General features: G+C 45.1%; 1 protein-coding gene across 6 annotated transcripts in view; it reads left to right on the top strand.

The window, feature by feature from the left end:
- The window catches only part of TMCO4 (transmembrane and coiled-coil domains 4), a 67,851-nt gene that overhangs the window by 43,220 nt on the left and 8,298 nt on the right, over positions 1-16,333 (top strand). The window contains exons 13-14 of one of the 6 annotated variants that reach the window (XM_025213152.1): positions 9,097-9,257; positions 10,627-13,143. The exons of 4 other annotated variants lie outside the window; for them this stretch is intronic. In XM_025213152.1, coding sequence (XP_025068937.1) covers positions 9,097-9,257; positions 10,627-10,663 — 198 coding nt within the window. In that variant the 3' untranslated portion in view covers positions 10,664-13,143. Of the gene's footprint in view, positions 1-9,096; positions 9,258-10,626; positions 13,144-16,333 lie in introns of those variants that run through there. One more of the 6 variants, XM_025213155.1, reaches the window with a different exon arrangement.

The following is a 16,333-nucleotide window of genomic DNA, read 5'->3' as shown; positions in this document are numbered from 1 at the left end:
TGCTGAACACAAGACTGGGAGCCTAAATGCCTGAAGTCTATTCCCAAATCTGTCAATCACTGCAGCAGCTCCAAGACTGAGAAATCTTGCATTGGAACATGATTGCACACTGGGAGGATGGTGCAATTTTATCTTCCTACAACTTTTGACATCCTTGGGCAAGGCAGTTGACTTTGCACCTCAGTCCACTTAGCTGGGTTGTTGAGGTCCTGGTTTCAGTGCAACAGCGAGTATCAGGATAGTTGCATTTGAGTCTGGAGCTATGGAGCTTAGTGCTGTTTGTTGCTGGGCTTGGATTTTGGTGCTGGATCTAAAATATGGCTCGGCTGCTGGGTTCTGCTTTTTCAGGAAACAGCAAATCTCTGAATTCTGCTCTGTAGATCAGGCAGAGACTAGATCCCACAGTGCTGTTTAGCAATGCTAATGTTAAGCTCTTGTTAGATGTATAATATGGTGACTTAAAACTATCTGGCTCAGATACCATGAACAAACTAATGATTTAGAAGCCTGCCTTTTCCTCTCGGCAAACTCCTCTGCCGATGATCAGGCAGAACGCTGCTGCTTTGCACATGTTCATGAGTCTTGCAACCATTACTGTAATGATTTAACTCATTTTCTCCCCTTCCAATGGAAGTGGCTTCACTGAGCTAGAAAGACCAACTCAGACTGTTTCCCCTGTCACTTCTCCAGTTGTAATCTCTTCTGAATACACCCACAAGCTGGCATAGACTAGTTTCATGCCACTGCTTTGGAACCAGAAGGTAATTTAAGCATGTGACCACTTTTACATGTTAAGGAGCACCAGCATGTGAAATCAGCTGTCAGCATGTCATTAAACTCATACGGACTGAGCTGTGTCAGTCCCACTACTCAAGCGATGCAGGACTGGCAATGTACAGAGAACACGGAGACGTTGCAGAGCGAAGTATGAACAGCTCAGAGGGGACTATGGTAACAGAGGCTTTTAGAAATGTCTAAATATCATAGTGCTTGAGGGGAAAGGAGCACAATGTCTTGATTAGCATTTTCAAAAGCAGCAGCATTCATGGGCCTCTCCCATCCCATGCAATTTGCATTATCACTGCACGCACAAATGGACAGGTGCTGGGGGCAGTAAAAGGAACAGGGCTGAGAGAGATGGTACCTGTGCGGCATGTCTAGTTAGCTCAGTCCTGATGCTCTCCTTTTCCTTGTTTATTTCTATTTCTGTCAATTTGTACTTACTGAGCTTCGGAGGCAGATGGGATCCTGCAGACACTGCTGTGACTGGCTCCCAGCAGCCTGTCCCCTTTTTTTACAGAAAAAGCAGCTAACATTCAAACTAAAGAGACAGTACAGTGTCAAAGCCGCTAACCACTAATCCTCTATTGTTACGCATCTGTGTTCATGCTCTATGACGTGAAGAATCCCGGCATAGATGTCAGCTCAAAAAGAGCTGCTGCTTCCAAAATAGTGCAGCTGTGGCTAACCTTACTGCAAAGTGCTGAAAAGAAACAGTAGTCCTGAAAAAAACCCATAGCAATATAAAGTAGGCATCTTCTCCTGATCTGTTCTTGGCACAAAACTGTAGGAAGCAGAAAGACTGTGTGTATTATGGGGCATATCAGGGAAACCTTCAGCAAATGGTGGCTCAACAAATGTCGTGAAAGCTAAGATTGATTGGGCTGCAAGTGGAAAGTTATAGGCTATTACAAAAGTACATGGCAATGTTTTCGGTAGAACACTGTGTAGTACTAGCACGACATTTTGTACTTGAAATAAACCCATCACTTCTTGATAAGATACAAAGACAGACCACTGTCAGTAGGATTGGATGTTTGCATGCATATATAAAATGAGTCTCCAGCAAGCAAGTGTTCAAATGCTTTACCTAGGTCTAGTCTATGGGATTTGGATTACAAAAAGATATCCTGATTTGGATCTTTGCTAGATTCCCTGAGCAAAGTTGGCTAGCACTTTGGATTAGAGAGTTTCTTCTAAATGATTGTCGCTGGGAACTCCAGTCATATTCTGATATAAATCTCAAGTGGGGAAGGCTAGTAGATTACAATATTAATCCAGCATAATTCAGGTGATCTAGTGCTAGCCACTCGGGGCATTGTCTGCATTACGGAGCTTCTACTGCTGTAGCTATGTCAGCATAAACCTTTAGTGCAGATTCATTGTATGCTGACAGTTTTTCTGCCAAAGTAGTTATACCGCTTCCCAAAACAATATAAGCTCATTTCAGAGAAAATGGCAAGTATCTTGTGTAGACGCAGCTTTAGCCACATCAGGAGTTTTGCTACCATAGTGTGTCAATGAGTGGTGTGATCTTTTCACACCCAAAGCTGACATGGCTGTACCATTGGTCTACTCTAGCTCTAGGTTTAATTTAATGTAAACCTGTCCTTGGTCTACTCTAGCAGAAAAGACTGAGCTGCAGTTCCAGTTCTTTATACTAACCGTGCTGCTTTTGTGCTGTTAGATATTTCCTACAGCCAGTGCGAGTGGCTCATTTCAGTGAGCAGGTTGTTCGTTGCAACCTATTGCAGCACCCTTCATCACACTTGTGTTCTGTAGTCAGCTTCAGCTGTAGGTATATTAAAATGAATTGACTCAAGAGAGCCGTGTATGGGTATGAGGAGGTAATAAAGCATATATGAATGCAACAGTAAATCAGAAGGACTGTCTGTCCTGGGAGAGACTTAGCCCATGAAAGTAGCTGCAGAGATCTTTGTCGTATGTTCTGAGACTGCAAAAGGCTCCAGTTGATCCTCTGCCTTCCTGTATATTAAACATCAAAAAAGTTGTTAGTACTTTTAAATGAAGCTCTCACTGCTTTAGAAAAGAGTGATGATGGACTCCTTAATTGCCTGCTTTCTATCAGGTTGAGTAGGCACAGCGATGAGCCTGTCAATCACTTGCTCATTTCCATTTCTCTTACACCCCAAGTGCAAAGCACCTCAGGACTCTGCTGAGAAACTAAGTAACAAAATACATGCTAGAAATTGGTGTGAGGCTGGAAGAGCTGCAGGGGGGGGCGGGGAGGGGCACCTCTCCCCACCTGATGAAAATAGGAGACTCCCACATCACTCCAGCAACAACTTCTGCAGGTGCCACATCTGTGCGACAGGAGGATCAGGATCATCACGATGACGAAGGACCTTGGACAAAGCAGGGTGGGAGATTATCAAGAGTGAAGCACTGACCATGTACACATGCTTAATGGGGAATGTGCCTGCTGTTATCAGCAGCTTTAAATATTAAAAGTAAGTCACCACTGATCCACGATGAGAACCACTTCTTCCCAGAGGTCCAACATTGGAACTGGGAACAGTTACTTTCTTGTTTAAGAATGGGTGGGGGAGGAGGCAGGAATCTCAGGGGCCTGATTCTCACTGCGGTGACCATGTCAAAGGATTTTGAAGTGGGTGAACTATTAAGGGGCCTTAGTATAAACAAGAACCAGACCCCAAGGCATGTAGCCTGTTTCTTTGAATTACGATGGTCTGCCCTCCTGTTCCAGTTCGTCGTGCCAGAGCCATCTCCTTTCTCTTTCTTCTCTTAGGGCCTCCCTTAGATGACTCTGTCAGTAGGAACACTAAAAAAACCCACCCTCCCACTCAGCAAATGCAGTTATGAAAGCTTTCCCGGCACTTACAATGGGACTGATTCCTTCAATAGCTTTATTTGACAGCACCTGCTACTGAGACTGAGAAAGTAATTGAGTTGTAATGTCTTAGACTGATTGCTGTTTGTTCAGGTGGGATGTTGTGGATTACATTTTTACGTTAACAGTTGAATATTGAAGAAATGTTTTTAAGTTAAGAGTCAGAATGTAGGCAAACCCTTTTCAGGCAGGCTTGGAAGTAAAGGGCATTTTCTTCCGTTTCGTTAGGCAATTCTGATGGAACAGGGCCCCAAGATGAACTTACCAGCATGGTACTAGATCAGAGTTATGTCCACAGGTCTAGAAATGAACTGTATGAAAGAGAGAGGCTGTATGTACATGAAATGCTACTGCTGTTGAAGGTGAAAGGCTATGCATATATCGTTCCATACTCTCCCCAGGAAAGGAATCGTAGGACCTCACAGTTTAGCCTCCTGTGTATATAGCCATGTAAAAAAAAATAAGTTTCCACATTGGACCTATAGCGTATACCTAATTATTTAAAACTTAAGGACCAAATTGCAGCTAGTGTTCTTAAAAGTGCCTGCTTTCCCATGCATGCCAACGACACCTGAATGCTCTTAGTCATATTCCTCATCATAAGATACCCAGATGGCTCCTCCCTAGAAGCTGATGGTGCTGACTCGCAGCCTGCAGAAATCCCTTACCAAGCTAATGGCTCCATTGTGTCAGGCACTGTATGAGCACATGGAAAGAGAGCTGCTGCTCTGAAAGAGCTTATCAACTAAACATGCAAGGGGAGAGCGAGAGAGACTAGAAGGGGAGTGAGTCTCCAGCAGGTCAGTAGCTGAAAACCCAGGTCTCCTGAGCTGCAGCCCAGTGCCCTATCCCCTGGACCACTGATTAGAACAGTCATTTCAAATCCCAGCACTGGAACAAATTCCCTCTGCAGCCTTGAACAAGTCACTTCCATCAGAGAACTAGGTACGATAAGATTTGCATCAGTATGATATCATAAAGCTTAAGCAGTGTTGTAGAGCACTTTGACAATGGAAAGCACTGTGCATAAGTGAGTTGTTGCTGCTGTTTGAAAGGGAGAATTTATTTGTCCTTGTAATGAGATGTAGCAGTGGGATTTTCTGGCATATTTTCATCTAATTTTCCTGAAAGATCCTTGAGCAGGAGAAGATAAAATAGAAGTGGAGCATGCTGTACCAGATACCAGCATTGCTTTGCCTTTTCTTCTTGAGATAGATAAAAGCATTTTTACTTGGTCCTGTCTCTGCTACCAAAACAGTGTCATGTTTGTGATGCTGACAGTTAATAAGGAAATCTGGATCTCACCCTCCATACCCTTCCTCTTAAGGGCTGCCTTGTCCTGGCCTCTCAAGTGTGAATGCACATATAGATACAAAAGAGGGCTGGGTCCTCACTTGCACAGGCTCTTTGGATGATGCCAACAGACCAAACAATTCAATATTGTAAAGGCCTCTCAATTTGGCACCCGCATGATTCCAGCTTTTCCTCTAAGCCATGCTAAACTGTGTTTTTCATTTTGTATCCAAAGCTTGCAGCAAAGAATTAATTCTGGAGATAAAATGTGGATTCATCAAGTACTCCGGGGATTTACCGTGGTAAAAGGTTGTCTTTTCCACTGACCCCGGATGTAACAATCAGAGCCTCTCAGAAATTAACAGGATAAAAGGAAAAATAGCTAGAAAAGAGAACTCATCTCAATCAGGAGCTAAAAATGTCCTTGTGTTCCTACCTAAGAGATTTTGTCAGTGCAGAATATGGAAAGAGCGTTACAAGCAGCCCTGTTTTGGTGAGGTTGCAGAGAGCTAGGAAAGACTTTGTTAAAAAAAAATACTCGTTAAAGGAATTTCAGAGCAGTAGCACTTCAGCGTTGTTTCAAGAGGGCTCCGGGTCCGATGGGGCCGCACAGTACAAATGAGGATGTGAGCATGCTTTCCAGGTATATGCACAAGTGACAGTTTATTACCCTTCCCTATTTTCATGCCCTCAGACACAGAGCTACCAGTTTCCCCCTGAAATCCTGGCTTGTGAGCTGTGTGCACTAGGTGTTTAAATTTAAATTGGAGCTTCTGTATGTAATACGCACACAGCTGCAGACCACTCCAGGCTAATTTTCATGGAAAACCTACCCCCTCCTGTCATTTTTCCCCTTTCTACCCGCTGCTGACTGCTTCAGAGCCAAGCTCTTGTTGAGGATGGCAGCAGAAGAAACTGTAAGGAGGCCTGAAGCCACAAAGTGAGGCCAGCTGTGGGCTAACTTGTGAATGGATGACCTCAGTTGCTTCAAATAGTCAGCCATACCTTGTCCAGCCATACCTTGTCATGCATCCAAAGGTGCATCTCAAGCCGGTCCAGAGAGGTGATCCTCCCCCTCTATGCGACTTTGGTCAGATCACAGTTGGAGTACTGCGTCCAGTACTGGGCGCCGCACTTCAGGAGGGATGTGGCCAGCCTGGAGAGGGGTCAGAGGAGGCCACCCGCTTGGTGAGAGGGCAGCAGGACAGGCCCTACGAGGAGAGACTGAGGGACCTGAACCTGTTCAGCCTCAGCAAGAGGCGGCTGTGGGGGACGGGACCTGGTGGCTGCCTACAAGCTCATCAGGGGAGATCAGCAGCAAATAGGAAGAGCCCTTTTCTCCCCAGCACCACCTGGGGTGACGAGGAACAGTGGTCATAAGCTGATGGAGAATAGGTTTAGGTTCGAGATCAGAAGGCAATATTTTACAGTCAGCATTCATCCCTGCCTGTGGCAGGGGGTCAGGCTAGATGATCCGTTCAGGTCCCTCCTGACCCTTACAACTATGAAATCAGACCCTCAAAGATTGGGCACAGCTGAGCTCACCTATCTATTGGTTTTTACACTGTCACTCTTGTTTTCTACCTGATAAGGCTCCCAACAATGAAAGCCCTTCTATAGTGACATTCATCACCAGCCTTGTTCTCTCATTCTCTTGCAGAATAGGAAAATACCGCACAGCCAGATTTCCTTAGAAGCTGTTTAGTACAACAGCAACCAAAGTTAGTAACAGCATTTCCCGGGCAACTTTTAAATGAAAGAAATGGAATAGCCTATCCTTTTAATCCTCAGCAGCCTGCGCCATGTTGCTGGCCAGACTGCGAGGGACACATCTCTGTGATGTTTGCAGAGCATTAAGGGAGGTAAGATGCCACAGCCAGCTGTAAAAACATCTCCTTCAGTGCCCACTGCTCTCTTTGTGATCCTGTTGTCAGCTGAGAGCCCAGCGAACAGCACTCTGGGTTGATTAAATGCCCCAGGCCCATCTGGATTCAGGCAGGGGTGCTGGCAGTGCCATGAAGTGGTGTGACAAAGAAAAACCAAGAAAGCATTTTTCATACAAGTGAAAACGGAAGCACAAATAATCTGCTGTTTGCTTTTGCTCCGCAGGAGATGGAGGCTCTGGAGAGAGTTCATAGGCCAGCGCCTGTCCTCTCTTTAGCACAGATATGATGCGCCTTTAAGGATGCAGGGGACACTTAATTGCTTTTATACCTTTGGGAAAACAAGCCATTTTACAAACCTCATCACAGCAACAGGTACCACCATCACCACTTAGAATGGGTTATATAGGACATCTACTTGGTGCCTTCATTGTCTCTGGAAAGTGTGCTTGGCGGTTTTGTAGGTAGCACTGGCTCACATGGATACAGCATTAGGACACACCAGCTGCTACTGGGCACTAATTTTCTGGCTCTCTCTAGCATATCAATTAAATCTGACTTCCAGGCATTTTGCCAGCCTCCGCAGAAGTACTTTGCTTGCTGAGTGCAAGAGTTGTTTAAATTGGGGCATAATTATTCCGCATAATCACTACTGGCAGGATGTTTGATGATCTCTGAACCTGAATCTGAAACACTCCACCTTCCACCAAATTGCAGCCATCTCTGGGGTGAGGGTTGGAGACTGTTTAGCAGTACCAGCAACACTACACAACAGTATAGGACCAGAAGTGAAAGAGAATCCAGGAAGAATTTAGAGAGGCAGAATGTAATTGCCTGGCTTTACGTTTGATAATTGCCCACCTTTTAGAAGTGTTTTGCGTGTAGTTAATGATCAGCAGTCTAATCCTGTAGTCCAGCTAACCTGAGTCACTGTAGTTAAAGCAGCTTTTCTAGATAACTTGTGTCCGGTAACAACCATCTGCTTTCTCCTCCTAAAGCAAGATGCATTGCCAAGCATCTCCAGGACTCAGTTTTTGCATCAGAGCCCAGATTGATTTTTTTGTTAGGCTTTTCCTGTCTAGAGATAGAACCTGAGCCGCGTGTCAAAGGGCAGTCCGATAGCACGAGATGTTCAGTTCTGTGGCTTTGTTAAGAAGCAAGAGTGATTGAAGGGTGTGTGGAGCCCAAATCCTGCATTCACTGACCTCAGTTAAACCTGCTCAGTGAGTGAATTGGTAGTTTCAGTCCTGCTTTATATGGACAAGACTGCAAACTGCAGAAGTCACCACCAGTAAAACTGTTCGTATCCCTAGCTGATGCGTCAAGAGATCAATGGGAATGAGAACATGAGTGTCTCTTGGAGCCGTGCAGCTCTGGGAGGATGCACGTTGGTTGGAGGTTAGGGGAATGATTTGGAATTTGAGGGATATATAGATCTCTATATATAGATAGATAGGTAGATATATCTATATGTAGCACTGCTTCCCATTTTCTGTGGCTAAGAAAGATACCAGACTCCAGGACTGCTGTTCTGCCACCTTCCCCCTGCTAAAGAATAAGCTATTTTAATAATTTTGGAAGAAAAAAAAGAGCACAACCCTTGATACATGCCCCAGTCCAGACTCTTCTCTGAGCACCCAACCAGAGTATTGATTTGAGGCAGCGTGCCCCTGTGTCATCCCTGAAGCATGGCAGTTTGCATCCTCTCTGTCACCCTTCCTAGATTATGTCTCCATGTCTTAAACGGTAGGGAATACTGCATTAGAAATTTAGGCTGTCCTAGTAAATCCGGAAGGACCAGGCTTGACCAGAGGCACAGTAAATAGGTATGAAGTGTGTGTGGTATGAAATATAGGTATCTGGATGTTGACCTTATAAACAGTTGTGCAAATCGCACAGTCCTTACTCAGGCAAAGCTGCCAGTGAAATGAGTGGGCATTTTCTCTGAATAAAGATTTCAAGAGCAAACTCCAAGAGAGCGAGAATGAAGCTTTTCATTTCCTGGTTATTGCTCACTTCCACTGAAACATTTACAATATTTCAATACCATTGCTGCTTTTGTTTTTAATTTCTTCTCTATTTCCTTAAGCCAACGTGACAAGAAAATTCAGCTGTTAAGGGCAATTAAAAATGTTAATGAAACAGAAAAGGTGATTCCAGTGACACATTGCATAGATGAGTTCTTTGCTGCCCATAACACCATCTCAGCTAGCGTTGATGAGATTTTACAGTGTTACCCTAATGTGCTACTGCCATTCGTAATTGTAGATCAAATGCCACGAACAGTTACCGCTGCCGGCTAGCCTCTGCATTCGTGCCTCCTCCAGCTGTGAGCTCATCAGAGTTTCCAAGCTAAGCAGGTGCAAACCAGGTCAGGATGGAAGACATTGGAAATTGTTTGTGCTGTGGGTCGTGATGTTAATGGCACGGTAGGTGATACTGTTCCCTCTGAGTCATCGTGGATGCCCCAGAGTGATCCGCAAGAGAAAGGAGGCAAAAAACCAGAAATGCTAGAAATTGAGGGCCTGATCCTTATTGCCTCCTGTCTTGAGTCCACCATGCATAATTATGTTCTGATGCCTCAAGAAAATTCCCTTGGTGATGTCAAGTGCACACAGTATCCCTCAGCCCCTTTCCCAGAGGCCACTGTGCGATGGTGGCACTGTTGCTTCTCACTTACATTGTGATACACCTGAGTTGGGACCCCATTATGTCAGGCAGTGTACACACATCAATTAAACAGCAATCCCTGATCCTAAGGACTTACACCCTGAAAGGCAGACAAAACAAGTAGGTAGAAGGGCTGGGAAACAAAAATAATAGCCATTTTAGCCTTGACTGAGTGGATTCTGCATCTGCAGTCACAAATGCTATGTGCTGATTAGCAGCTGCGGCTTTCCACCCCAGAGATGTCTGGATATCTGGAGGGGGAAAAGGTGCGAAAAGTGTATCAGCCAGTCAGACTTGTAATCTGTTCAGGGAAATGCTGGGAGGATGAGCTCTGGAGCAGTGCAGGCTCATTATCTGATAATTGCAGCAGCACAGCTATACACCAGTGCAAAAAGCAGCAATTCACAGAAAGAACTAAAACAGCAACATTTCAGGCATAACATTAAACCAAATGTAGTGCATAATGATTCTTCTTCCTTTTTTTTTTTTTTTAAGTCCCTTCAGGCTGGTCTTTGACTTGCAGATCTGAACTGATTTGAGCCACTTTATAGGAATACTGTGGTAATTGGTGTGTGCTCTGTTTGGTCCTTAATTCTGAACTCCTCGTGGTAGAGTCTGAGCACCTTCCAGGAGAGCACTGCACGAATGACTAATATCTGCTGCCGTGCGTTTGTTCTCTCCGTTTCCCCAGAAGTGCGATCAGTGAAGTGTCCTTGATAAAGGACTTTTTGTGGCCTCGCGTATTTATATTAGGCACATGGCTCCTTTCGAAGTGCATCTGGCTTCTGGCCTGATGGTGATGAAGTCAAAGGTCTTTAATTCCTTTAGTTGTCATCTCAGATCAGTCCCCAAGAGAGTGTTGCCTCCTTCAGTCTTACTGTGGAGGGGAGCGAAGTCACTGATAACCTTCATTCTGGGGGTGCTAGGGGTTCTTTTCCACAGGTTGGGCTCAGGATGTAACAAAATAAGCTTGAAGATAAGCACCAAATTTAAAATTCTCCAGAAAGCCAGTGTAGAGAGCAGAAAATAGATTTGATGCATTGGTGGTAGCCTTTGTTGCTGATCAGATATGCTGCAGCCTTCTGTACTAGCTGGAATTTCCTAACTGCTGACGACTTTATATTCTAGTGTACTGGATTGCCATAGTCAAGCTAATAGGGGATGAAAGCATCGAGGCCAAGTCATCTGTCCTCTAGGATGAGACAGAGCCCCCCGGACACCCAGAGGTAATAGGAAGAAAGGGTTACTCAGATGCTGACATGCAACAGCGAGGAGTCCACACATTTACACCATGAACCAAATCAACTAAATGCACGGATGTGTCTTCAACCAAAGTCAGCAGCATCATAGCTGCAGATTTAGCAACTTGGAGCCCAGATGAGCTACCACCGCCCTTTAACTCAAGGTCACGTACTTGCTGCTTCTGCTATTATAATTCTGGTGTCAAGAACAAGCTGCTGAAATAACAGCTTCCCCATGAAGTACTTGATAACTTCGAGTGGGTGGATTGGTTTCTGAGTGCCTGCTGGTTCGGAAGTAGGTGTTCGCACCGGGCTCTGTGAGGAGGAGAGGTGCCTTCTGCCACTCCATTCACTTGCTCTGAGAGCTATCATCACACCGGCAGCCACCATATAATTCCCTCTTATCACTGTCTGCAATCACATCTCTTGTATAATTTCCTCTGCCACACTGAGAGTCAAGAGGCAATGCAATCCAGAACCCTTGCAAAGGAGTTAAGTACAGGCGGATGTGTCAGCAGAACTGATGAAGCTCCTCTAGAAGAGCATCTGGGATGCAGGACATGGTGTGTCAGTGCCTGTGAGCTGGGAAGCAGGTCCTCATGGTACAGCTGCAGCTGAAGGGACAGAGGAGGGCACCATCAAGCCCATGGGCCTGAAGTAGCCAGTTCCCTTTTCCTTCCCAGGGTCTTCGTATGCAAGTGACTGTTTGATTTAATGAAAACTAAGTGTGGTGTCAGGCAACAAACCATCCCGCGACTCCTGCACTAGAGGCAGAGCTTCCTTAGAGAAGATGGGGCAGAGGAGGATTGTTTGGGATCACAATATGAGGGCCCCCAAGTACTCTCTTCAGCATGGGGCCTCAGCTTTGCCAGGTGTTTTACACCAGCTGAGCTTGCAACTTGGAGAGCCTTGAAACACTGCCAGGTCCTGTTTGTTGCTGGGTCAGGAAAGGGCTCAAAAGGTGCCTCCCATGGCAGGTGAACAGGAGGCTTCCTCTGACCTAACCCACTTCAGGTGGGTGTAATTAGGGCAGTTTAGCACTTTTTACACCACCCCCTCAGCATTTTGATTCACAGTGAGTGGACCCATTTGATCTGTTCAGTAGCTCTGCATGGTCTTGTCTCAGTAGAGCTAGCAAAGCTCTTTTCTGAAGTTCACACTCAGGGTCCTCCTTTCCCTCACAACTGCAGAAAAGCCTGCTCAGATTTTGTGCGTGGTCATTTGCCATGTCTTTTAAAGCACACTTTGCACTGCCTCATTTAAATAATTCAGATTTGGATTAGCACTCTGAGTCAAGAGTTTGATTACAGCAGTCTTAGAGCTCAGTGGCATTTGGTGTGACCTGGCTGTAACTGGAGGGACTTGGAGTGCTCAGATACCCCTTTTATGGCTAAAGAAATGATCCTGCTTCAGCACCTGGCATCAGCTACGGACTGAGAGCCAACAACTCTGCATACACTTGGCATTTTGGTGGGGGCAGCCGTTTCCCATAGCCAACTGATCTGGTGCATGGACTACCCAAACCAACAGCAGTAAGGGCACACGTGAAATTCCCTTCCCTCTTCAGAAGTCTGTCCCAAACTCTCTTAGCATAAATGTCCTTGTTGTATGCTTCCTGATCTTTCCATGTTTCTCTTTATCCCTCATATTTTTTTTATACCTGTATTCTCTTTCCTCTCTATTCTCCCCTTAAATTTCAAGCACTCCACAAATACATGCGAAGGTTTATATAGGTCTCTTCCTTTTCCAGCCTTTTGCCAGTAATCCTGCTGCAAGACAACTCCAGATAACAGAAAAGATGTTTCTCTCTCTCATTTCAGAGCAAAACTTGTTCTTGCAAGTTAGGGGTTATCAAGCATTGCAGAAGGGCATGTATAACAGAGCCTTTTCCAGTCTCATGAGCACAAGTATTCAGCCAGGAATTATACCCAATTACTTTCTCGGACAGTTCCGCTGCAGACACCAAATACTTTATAAAGCTGCATGTTTCCTCCGATATCCACTATTATACATCTTGGGAAACAACACTGGCAGATAACAAGGATTAAAGCCAGTTATCCCTGGGCTAGATTCACCTCTTGCTTAGTCTAGCTGAATCTGTTAAATCAAGGCTTGCACAAATTAGAAACCTGGGACAAAAGGAAGGAAGTCAGGCTCACCTCCTTGCAGGACAGAATCAGTGGGTAGGTGGGATAGGTAATTTTACTGTTGAAACACTAAGGGGACCCCCCCGCTTTTTTTTTTAAAGGTCTAATCTTTCTTTTGCAGGGCAGTGAGTGCCTCCCTTTCACACTGCAGACCTAAACATGCAAATGTACATGATATTTGCCAAGGGGCATCCAGCCTGTTGCTCAGCCCAGCCACACACTGCAGAGTTAAGAGCTTCTGGTGCCTGGACCGTGCTATGTCCTTTCTAGCAGTCTTTATGGCATAATGCTTTGACTTGCACCTGAGGTGGGTCTGGATATAATGCCCTTCAATTAGCACCTCCATGGTAAGGCTTGGTTGAAAGATGATTGCACTGTGATTAAAAGAGGGTTTTTACCTAAATTCAGTCTGTTTTTAAATGGGGAAGGAGAGGGGATACAGACTGAATGATTTATTTCACTCCTAGGAATTTATATCTGTGTGAGGGCTTCAGTCAGAAATGTAGCTCAGTTGGCTTTACCTGAAAGCATGCTATGGATGAATGCAGTCCCTTAATCTTTATTCTGTCAGCTTTTGTAGCAGGAATAGAAATATTAGCAAGAAATACTGCTATTAGCTTTGCAATTATATATGTTTTTAAAAGATTAACCCCAAAATGCCCCCCCCCACACACACACACACACACACCGGTGAGAGTTTTTTATAAATTCTTCTGAACTATGGAAATTTAAGAGTGTATCTCTATTGCCACTGAAGGGATGATTGCAGTTGTCACATTTTGGTCCATTTAAAACTCGCTCCAGCTCCTGATGTCTTGAACAGGTTGCCTTTCTGCATTTCCCATACGTTTCCCCGCATCCTAAGAACTTGTCATTCATGTGATCAGTATTTGCTTTAATGCTAAAAGAAAGGATTTTAACTCTTAATGAAGTCGACCACAACAATGAAGTCACTGATAGAAACTCCTCAGTATTTAACATAATGCTTTGCCACTGCACTTCAGTCCCAACTCCCCAAACTTTGATTTTTTTTCACTACTGCAGCTCCACTAATTCATCTCGAGTGCATCCTTGTATTGCTCTTCCTATTCCCGTCCTGGGTCTTTTGGATGTGAAGGTTCAGAGCCCAGGGCCTGACCATGTCCTGGAAAAGACTAAGTTGCCTCTCTTCCAGTGATTCTCAACCAGAAGAACATGCAAGCCATGTCATTTTAGTGTTGTTAGTTGTGCTAACATAGTTCAGAAGATGAACCCAGAGATTTCAAGTAGGAATCCGTTGTATTAAAACCATTCTGACCTGCTGTGCTATTTCTGAGTTCTTTGCAACAGCAGACTTGCACTATATTTTTTTTTAAGTGAAAAAGCAAGTGAAAACTAAGATCTGGCATTTTCCAAGGGGTTCCTTGAGGCTAACACAGGGCGCCTTGAGTCCAAAAAGGTGGTTGTGTTCCTGCTTTGCCTGGTGTACTTTACACCCTCAAGCGGCAGGTCTCAGGCGGCAGGCAGAAACAATTTCATGGCCAGAGTGGTCTTGCCAATTTAATGGAGACTAATTCTTTTTAGTGACAGACAGGCTGGCATCACTTAGAAAGCCTACAGCCAGCCACGCACTGCCTCTCAGAAGAGCAGAATTGCACGTGTCCTGAGATGGCACTGATGATGACTGGCTGGAGGAATTTAGAAGAGAGATGTTGGGGAATACCTTTATGCTTTCTCTTGTCATTTGTTGCTATCCACAGAAACCTGGCAGCAGACCTCACACTATTCTCAGACTCCAGAGTTGCTAATTCAGCTGTTTTCATGAACAAAAAATGTCACTGACACGTTTATAACGAAGCATAACCTAAATAAATGGCCCAGCAATGAGTAAAGGGGTTTATCTCGGTGTCCAAACTCTTGAGATGCTTGCATTAGCATTGTCTTTGTACGCACAGTATTCGGGGCACCTGTGAAATGAAAGGAGCTTTCTAATAATAAGATGCACAGATTCTCCGAGCTCCAAAAACTGTAATTAACTTAATTAACTCCTCCCATCCCCACACAAAGTCATTGTTCTTAATTGTCATAGACGGTGTTTGTTGGAAAGAAACAAAGGCAAGCACATAATTGCAGCTCCTCCAAGACAGTGACTTGCCGCCTGCCAAAGCAAGGCAGCCCTGGCCTGTAATTTTAGCTCCTGGGGTATTTTTTTCCTGCATGATAAAGTTGCTCCCTGGGTGTTACAAGCAGGAAGAAAATCAAAGAGGTGACATTTTCAATCATACAAGTGACCTGGTGTCCTGCAAGCTGCAGAGAGTGCCTGCAGTGTCGTTGCCAGAGCTGTGCACTTCTGCTACGGCGCTGTAATCCTCGCCAGATCCAACAGATCCCTCATCAACCAGAGCAGGAGGAACTGATCACAACCCAGCTGCTGTGCCCTTTCTTCTCTCTGTGTGCACGTAGCTGGGAGGCTAAGGGACCTTCCGTCTGAGTGCTTTCAAATTACACTGATCAGCAAAGAAAACACCTGTGCCAGTCCCATGTGCTGGGTTTCTGTTAGAGCTTGAACCCGCACCTACCAGTGTCCCTGGCGCAGCTCCTGTTGAAGTCAACTGATCAGGAGCCAGACCGTTTACACTTCAGCTAGTGCCTGAGCAGCTTTTGCTTGATTGTAAGAAAATCTGAGATGAGCAGAGTCCTACAGCATCAGATACTCCTCCTTCACCAGGCGGTATTGGGCTAAAAGAAAAACAGCTCCCTTCTCTTCTCGTGGATATTCACCCCTTCTCGAACTAGACCCTCAGCTGGAAGAAATCCTGTATGGCCCTTTTGCACTCACGAATTAAAGCAAGGTCTCCTTCCTCTTGGCTCATTTCCCTACCTCCATCATACTGCCTCTCAAGCGTCTACCTGAGCCTGCAGGCAATCGAAAGACATGCTTTGCATTCCTATAGCTCAAAACCTTTAAGGAAAGCTGTACCTATATCTTTCTCTGATGTGAAAGGCTGATCTCTGCTCAAGGATCCTGTCTTGTGCACACATTAGTGCTTTATCTGTTTCTTCCCAGAGCTGGGTGGGGAAAAAAAACTCCATGCAAAGTCAGTTGAGTGGAGCTGTAAGAACAGCCACAGTCTGCAACTAATGCAGGCAGCCGTATAACTGCAGACTGATTCTGTTATCATCACTTTTCAGACGCACGGATCGGTATCCTCTATCCGCCTCCACCTGGAACAGCTGCCGTTCATCCAGGCAGCAGCATCCAGGACATACGGCCCATCTTGTCTTTACACAGATCCCCCCACAGTGTGTTTGATTTCAGACCTCGGGACAGCATTTGGGATTGTTTTAAAAGGTCCTGCAAATTAAACTTGTGTTTTTATGACCGTAACCAGAAGCATTTATTGCACTGAACACATAAGAGCTCAATCTGAATTTAATAGGCACGGCTGGGTCTTTCCAAGGACATTT

The sequence above is a fragment of the Alligator sinensis genome, unplaced genomic scaffold (assembly GCF_000455745.1).
Source record: "Alligator sinensis unplaced genomic scaffold, ASM45574v1 scaffold1719_1, whole genome shotgun sequence".
In the NCBI taxonomy this organism is placed as follows: Eukaryota; Metazoa; Chordata; order Crocodylia; family Alligatoridae; genus Alligator; species Alligator sinensis.
This window is presented reverse-complemented; position numbering and strand designations above follow the sequence as displayed.